The sequence below is a fragment of the Ruditapes philippinarum genome, unplaced genomic scaffold (genome assembly GCF_026571515.1).
Source record: "Ruditapes philippinarum isolate M1 unplaced genomic scaffold, ASM2657151v2 ctg4146_1_1_1_1, whole genome shotgun sequence".
Lineage (NCBI taxonomy): Eukaryota > Metazoa > Mollusca > Bivalvia > Venerida > Veneridae > Ruditapes > Ruditapes philippinarum.
In genome coordinates this window covers 124,098-132,592 of record NW_026856238.1, presented here as the reverse complement: position 1 = coordinate 132,592, position 8,495 = coordinate 124,098, and the positions used below count along the sequence as shown (strand labels likewise).

The 8,495-nt window shown below is 31.8% G+C and overlaps 1 protein-coding gene across 1 annotated transcript; it reads left to right on the top strand.

The window, feature by feature from the left end:
- The first annotated feature begins 4,725 nt into the window (after positions 1 to 4,725).
- Positions 4,726 to 7,572, top strand: LOC132745907 (con-Ins Im2-like). The gene is made up of 2 exons (XM_060734917.1): positions 4,726 to 4,938; positions 6,986 to 7,572. Exons 1-2 carry the CDS (start codon positions 4,743 to 4,745, stop codon positions 7,135 to 7,137), a joined length of 348 nt encoding a protein of 115 aa, XP_060590900.1. The 5' UTR covers positions 4,726 to 4,742; the 3' UTR covers positions 7,138 to 7,572.
- The last annotated feature ends 923 nt before the right edge of the window (positions 7,573 to 8,495 follow it).

Sequence of the window (8,495 nt, the reverse complement as noted above, 5' to 3'; positions counted from 1 at the left end):
TTCTTGGAAATTCTCTGAATTGATTTTAGTTCGATTATGTTTGGAGCTATATGTATGCACATTATGCCTCATACTAGCTTTTAGAAAGAGCAAATATGAATATTATAACATGTTGATGTGTTATCTTTGATGCTTTTATGTACTTACTGTCTTAATAAGTTACCTTCGTTGAATAAAGAGTGTATTATTATTACTCATTTTTATTGTCAAGCTTATATGATTTATAAAGTAATAAATATTCAATATTTTATAAATGTTTTTTAAAACATCTTAAAAACACAAATGAGCCGCGTCATGACAAAACCAACATAATGGGTTTGCGACTAGCATGGATCCATACCAGCCTGCGCTTCCGCGCAGTCTGATCAGGATCCATGCTGTTCGCTATCAGTTTCTCTACTTGTTATAGGGTTTGTAAGCGAACAGCATGGATCCTGATCAGACTGCGCGGATGCATCCATGCTGGTCGCAAACCCATTATGTTGGTTTTGTCATGACGCGGCTCAAATATATTAGCTACCACAGATGACTTCATCAACATGTTGTTTTGAAGAAAAAAAAGACATACAGATAAAAAAAAGTTCATATGGAGACAAAAATATTGAACATTTCTCAGAAACAGTCCTAAAACTGGTGTGAAGCGTTATAATCGGCTCACTATTTCGGCGTTGAAGTACTATCGTCTTTTGTTTCCACAACACAAGTGTCATTTCTATGTTTTCATTATGTGTGATGTCGGAAATGAAAACAACATTTTCGTCATAAATATTTCGTTTATATGTTGATCAATCAGTTAAATAAACTGTCCATCAAAGCAATCTTGTCATCAAAATTTAAAGTTGTATTTCAGGAATGTTTTTTAAGCGAAAAAATAAAATAAAATAATAAACTTCATAAATAGCTATTGAAGTTATTCGTTGCTGATTTAAGAAACTTGAGTTTGAATTTCATCACTGGAATTTTTTAGAAATTCCAGGATCAAGATATTAAAATTGTATAACGGAGTCGTATTGCTGTTATCGCTCAAAGATTCATCGACGCTGACTATGACCTTTCATAATTCATTAATAAAAATGTATCGCCGATATCGCTCAAAGATGTATCGCAGTTCAAGCACAAAAAGGTCAATCGCCGATATCGCTCAAAGATTAACCATCGATATCGCTCAAAGATGTAGCGATCAAGATAAATCGTGACTGACGCTCCAAGATTGGTCGTCGCTGGCCAACAAATATATACCACATTGATCGCTCAAAGCTGTATCGCCGTTCAAGCACAAGCATTTTTATTGCCGATATTGCTAAAAGATGTATCGCCGATATTGCTTAAACATATATCGACACTGCCGATCAAAGATTAATCGCCGATATTGCTCAATGATGTTTCGTCGCTGATGCTCAAAGATGTACCTCCGTTCAAGCTCTAAAAGATTTGTCGCCGATATTGCTAAAAGATGTATAGCAAATATCGTTTAAACAAATATCGTCACTGCCGATTAAAGACGTATCGCGGTTTAGCGCAAAATGTATCGTCGCTAAAGCTGATTATGCTTTTAATTATTCTGAAGACGTGTTGGATAGTTCCTGATTTTCACATTATTTACCTTCCGGTCAATATCCTATATACAATGTACCATATAGACAAAATATGACAAAATTAATATACATTAATTGTCCGATTATTTAACACATATGCAGTAAAATATTATTTTAGCACCAACATTTTAAAGAGTTTTATCAGTTTTCATGAAGATCATAGAATAATGAAATATTTTATCTTTTAAAAGGATACGACATATTGGAAATTACCTTACACCACCACCCCACCACCCCCAACCACCCCCACCAAATAAATGGCAGCCAGGGGAGGTAATAATTGCTATGTACAGTCAGTAAATGATTATCTCCACATCACTCTTAATTATTCAAACAAGCTATAGAAATTTTGAATCAACATTTGCTCATGCCTTAACAATAGTTATAAAAAATAAAAATGCTTCTTGACAACTCGTTACTTAAAATGATATTTGATGATATTTTACCATTTTTCTTTGACGCGTTCTTTATTTTCAGTACTATACCTTTTTCAATATCTTAACGTATTTTTTGATTGTCTTCTTTGTTGCTAATTGTATTTCAACAACAAAGTACTTAAAGCTGTGGACGTTGATGCCTCAGATAGAGGGGAAGTCTTCAGCCAGTATGCACACATCAGAAGAAAAAGCCTAGTGGAAATTAATACAAGGTTTGGTTTCATGATATCGTTTATATCAAATTTATAATATTTTGTTACTTTTTTTTTGCGAAATATAGAATTATGTTAGATATGTAGGCATGTAAGTTTGGTTTTATTTGTAACTTGGTAAAAAGTGTTTACAAAATTTTGTTTTCATGTCATGATTTAAATTATGCCATTGCTATAAGATTGTATGAAAATTATCTAGAAATAACGGTTTGATATATACCAAAATTGAACATTTCTTTGAAATATTCAAATTTAGTTATGAATTATGGTTCTAAACCTAAAGTACAGAGATATTTAAGCAATTGGATTACGAACATTTTTTGTCATTTTTTAGACCAAGTTGTTTATCACCTACCTCTCTTGTTAATAAATAGTTGATTTATACAGAATTTATTTCATGCTTTCCAGTGTTTTATTGTAATATATCAGATGATTATATTCTAATAAACCACTAGTGAAATTTATAAAATATAATTTTCACTGTAGCCGGACTATATCTGAATGCGGATGAAAAGAAAATCATAACTAAATGGAATAACAGGTAGAAATAAATGCCGCCATGCGTAAATTTTGCTTTTTTAGAAAAAGAAAGTCGATGCCATCATACATCATGCTAAAATGTAACAAAATAAGAGAAATTTAACAGACCTATATTTCAAAATTGATGATGTGATGTCATGATGTGATGACGTCACAAAGGAGAATGCGTGACGTTACGCGGCAAAATTAGTAAAAATATACTTAAAATCAATTAAAAAGCATGGAATAAAAAGAAAATTTATTTGTTTTACATATAAGATTGAAATATATTTCATTCGTGAACACCAGCTATTATATTTTCACTCGTGGCTACGCCACTCGTGAAAATATTACATCTGGTGTTCACTCAGTGAAATTATATTTCAATCTTACATGCAAAACAAGCAAATATCCTCTCTTTAATGTACTACGATTGTGTAAGAAGCTATGAGCTTACAGATACACTCTCGAATCCATAACTGGAACCAACCAGGTCTGGGCAATGAGCGTAATTTCTTGCTAAATGATACAATGTCTTGCCCCTGACGGGGTTTGAACTCAAATTAAATAGTTTAACCGTATACTTTAGAAAAATGTTTCCTTTTTTATTTTAATATGTAAACTGTTGATAGTAATTATATATAATAAATAATAATAAAATGAGCACAATTCACCCCTAGTCTTATGTGATAAAATGAGTAAGAAGGACAAAAACATAAAAATATAAAACTGTATGCCAGTTTCCTTGTTGCCAAAGGAATTATTATATGGAATTTATTTTTTACACTTATTTCAATGTATGAATAGTAAAAAGAACCAGGTATTTTAATAGTTAAAGAAAAGAATTTAATATATATATAAAATATTGAAAATTTCCTATTTGCTTCCCGAAACAGTTATATTTCTTAGTGTTAAAATCGTTTGCCGACCAACGAAGTTAAACACTAAATTGTTGTTAAAATGTTCACTTAATAAAAAAAAGACTAACTTAGTGTCGACAAATGATTTTAACACTAAGAAATATAGCCGTTTCGGGAAGCAACTTAAATCAATTTCAGATTAAAAGCTTGTCAATATTCTATTTCAAGTGAACAATTTAACAACAATTATGAACTCGCGGTCGCTCCCCTTTTTGGTTATTAAGTGTTAGAATTTCACTTAATAAACACCAATATTTACAATGTACATAACTGATGCGGTGAAAGTTAGTAGCAACAAAAATATTTTTTTTAAAAATAACAGACTCTTAATATTCTCAAAAGGTGTGCAGAAATACTCAAGAACAAACGGCTGGTAGCTGCAGACTCCTTCAGAACACACAGACACAGTTAAGTTTGTAAACTGGCCGATGTTTCATGCCCGCATTACATAAGTTTAAAGATTATCTTTCTCATTTTTGTATAATTTAAATATGTGATATTTGCTACACAGCGTCTTTGCAAATATATATAAAAACATGTTTTGACTGCACACGTGTAGGTATGTTTACGCTAAAGGTCCACACTATGAATATTTAGTGTCATTAAAGAAATTAAAGATGTTGCACTTTAATATTATCATCTATCATGAACGAACCGAATTAAACCGTGTCTGCGATTTACATTTACTAGTTTCACTACTTGCGATTGAGGGATTACCGTTACGGGTTGAGATATGAGAATTGCAGCCACCGTTTAAAATATGATAAACAAGGCGGCGTTCAATGAACGCAACCCTTCGTGATCGTAAGAGGCGACTGAATGGTCCATTGGAGTCTATGCATCAGGCAACTTGTAACAATATAGGTTAGCCGAAATCATCTTTCCTAGATGACCTTAACTGTGTTAGCGCACCGGTAAAGCAAACAATATACCAGTAACACTGTCGACTTCTTTGCTTCTAAGTCTGAGGTACCCATTCCCCTCCCCCCGTTTTAGATATTTAAAGATATTCTAGTTTACTTGAATTCTTTTATTTCAGGAAAGAAGATTTAATCAAAGATGAACATTTACCTTCCCGCCCTTTGGACCATATTTCTAACAACATATCTTGTATCAGCAAAGCATGACCGGTGGTGTAGTCCAAACAGCATACCAAGTGGTAAATGCGGACGTCATCTTGATGAACTGTTAGGTACTACCTGTGGACGGGGTGGTTTCTACTCACCTGATTTCTCATCAGACAATTTTCTTCCAGGTAAAATGCTGAGCTTACTAGGTCCGTTTATATGTTCTTTAGCAGTTTTTAGCAGTTTTCATAGCCCATAGTTTCCACGCATAGCAGGTACGCTTTCTTTTACTTGGGGACCCTACGCCGTTTTCACGGTATGGTATGAAAGTGGCACTTTGAAGGTTCCATGATGACCGCCGTATGAAATCATCTGCGGATGTTTTAAATTCCAAATTTCCCTTTTTCATGTTTAATTATTGAATTCTGGTTAAGCCGGTGCTAGCGGGCGAGGATGGTATCGTCCATGAACAGCCTCAGTGAAACCGAGTCTGCAACATTTTTAATTTTGACGTTTTGGGCGATCTTTAGGGATTCTGTTTTTTCTCAATTCTACAGATAAATAATGGCGTAAACCCTACCTTTTTGGTTTATTACTGAATGTGCATGCATTGCCATTTCTTTTAAGTGTAAGTAAATGATTTTTATTTCAGAAGAATTCATTTACTTTTTACTTTTGTTAATAAGTGATTGGAAACAGTTGTAAAAATTGATGGGGATGCGGTTGTAATTGTGATAAATGAGGTGCGGTTGTGATAAGTGATTGGTGCGGTTGTGTTAAGTGATTGGTACGGTTGTGATAAGTGATAGGTGCGGTGGTGATAAGTGATTGGTGAGGTTACGATAGTGATTTTGCGGTTGTAATAAGTGACGGTGCTGTTGTAATAAAGTGATCGGGAGCGGTTGATTATCATTTCCGTCATTCATGACAATTCGAAGTTGAAAACGGGAATTCATGAAGTTTGATTCTACTAGAAGTTGAAATCGTGAATTCGTGAAGTTGAAATCATAAATTGTGAATTTGAAAACGTGAATTCATAAAGTTAGAATTGTAAATCCACGAAGATTAAATAGGAAATTCATGAAGTTGAAATGTCCCCATCGGTCTTTTGTATTAAAGCCTTATGTATTAAAGTCATTTCAAAAGTTAAAAGTTACAAGCACGAAACTATTTTGCATGCTTGTTTGTAATCGGATCTCTAAAACCATGTAATATTTTTATTAAATGCTTTTAGAAGAAAAAATATTTTGCGAAAGACTGGTTGCGACATTTTAACTTAAACTCCTGAGTTCATATTCGTGAATTCACATTTTTAACTTTCTGAATTCACGATTAAAAATTCAGAATTTCACGATTTCAACTTCACAAAATTAAGATTTCACTTTCATGAATTCAAACATCGTGAATTCATGTTTTGAACTTCGCAATTTCAAGATTTCGTCCTACTTATGAAAATTTATATTCAGATCATCGGTTAACCGAAATCATCAGTTCGGAAAATTTTCGTGCCTCATTTATTGTTACAAGAAATACAATTGATTGCTAATATATACCGGATTTTCAGGGCAAATTATATATTTAACTACGGAAACGTTAAAATGCCTCCAAAAAGAGAAATCATGAGTCTTAAGTCGATTGAATTTATTTCGATTTAATGAAAAGTTTTAACACAAATAAATTCGCCGAATCTTTTCTCGATATGCTTGATGTTTTAGTCTAGGCGAAAAGGTATCTTTTTCGTCTTTTGAATACATTTGTCTTTTTGACAAAAATTTGCAGAGACAAAACACTTAAAGCATGTTGAGAAAAGTGACTAAGGATGGCAAAAAAGGTATAAACTTTGTGAATGAAATGAATTGATTTTTGTTAAAACATCTAATCAATTAGAACAAAAATCAGTCGTCTTACAACTCATGATCGTACTAAATGGAGGCCTTTAAACGTTTCCATATACACATGTATAACATTTAATTTTGACTCCTCAAAACAATTAAAATGTTGTGTAAAACAAACAAAACAAACATAGTTTTAAACGTCAACCCGCTCGGACGGGTTAAACAAGATGTTAAATTGTTTAGAAAAGCGGTGTGCCGGAGAACGTCTATTAAAAAAAGTCATGAAAATTTCAGACAAACGGAAACTGCTACAATTTCATACTAAGTTTAATGGGAAACATTTTGTTTTAAATTCAAAAATTACACATGGATATTAACATAATTTTTGTACCTATTGCAGGGAAAAGAAACCCGCTTGGAGAAGTTCTTCTTGGAAAAAGGGAAGCCAATGTGTATCTGGAGAAGAGAAGGGACTATTTCTACCAGGGTATCGTCTGCGAGTGCTGTATACACCAGTGTACTATACTGGAATTAAAGTCATATTGTACTTAACGTATCAATTTAAATTTCTATGTTACGTTTTAAAAGCAATATATCAAAACAATAATACCAAACATCAGATCAGAAAAAAAAAAACATTTTAAGAAACAAAACCGCAACTGCACTCATAGCTGTTTACAAAATGTAATATAAACATGGTAAAAGTTATATGTGGCATATGTTAATGATATACCAGCATTTCCCAGGGATAACATACAAATAAATTGATGAAGAAAATTAATCTTTATTCTTTGAAACAGAATGACAGGCTTCCTATACATGTATATACGAGTATGATATTTGTCTTACATTACGATTACAATCAATACGGTGCGATGTTATTGTAGCAGTTTTATTGGTTAAAGATCCTGTAAATCATTTTTTATGGTTTTATATCATAAATCTGATGCTCAAATAAAGATTTGTCAATATTGTAAGTACAAAAAAGCATTATTTGTAAAGATATTACCGAATTTACGTTTCATGTAAATAAAGGGAGGTAATTAGAAATATATTTTCGATGAAGTCTAAGATGAATATTTCAATAGGAAATGAATGCATAGATTTTAATGACAACTTATAATGCGAATAAACATTTGCAGCACATATCTAACATATTATTGGATGCTTGGAAATTGTTTTTGAAGAATAATTATATACATGTACATATATAAAATTCCACTAAAGTGTTGTTACATCCTTAATTTTAAAGATATATTATGATTAAATTTGATATTTGAAAATACTGGTATTTGCAATATACTCTCTTTTGTAAATGTAAAATAACATTTTTAAAGAACACACATTGTAGATAGATTACGACTTTACACGATATAGGCAAAGAACTTTATACATAGTGTCATTAAACAAATCTTAAGAAAGGACTAAACTAACCTGACCAGTAATAGGGACTGCAGCTTCACAAAAGAGTTTATGCAATCTCTTATTTAAGTTAGACATGTTCAGTTAGAACTTTTAGATTTAAATAAATTTCTGCAATAAAAGTATTTTATCCCCTCAATGGTTATATTATAGCTTGAATTGTTTCCGAAATATTGACAGAATTTTAATGTTATGTTTTGCTAATTATGGTCAGTCTTTTATTTATAAAGTTAATAAACTATTCATTTATAAAATGTATAAAACTTAAGCGGGGCCATGACATCTTAATTTATTAAACAATATTCTTTTCATTTTCTCCATTTTTTTTTCAGGAAAGTTATTTCATTTAATAAACACCAGTTCCCCAAAGATTTTATCCTCACTGTTTATTTACACACTGCTGAATAATATGTATAAGGAGGAAATAAAATGAAACTTTGAAATTAGTTTTTAATAATAATTTGTTGTGTATTTTTTTTCTTTAAGAA

Excerpts from the sequence above, each read along its gene's own strand:
- LOC132745907 (XM_060734917.1), top strand. The coding sequence starts at position 4,743 with ATGAACATTTACCTTCCCGCCCTTTGGACCATATTTCTAACAACATAT. Across the intron at positions 4,939-6,985 it reads ATCAGACAATTTTCTTCCAG|GGAAAAGAAACCCGCTTGGA; the intron begins GTAAAATGCTGA and ends TACCTATTGCAG.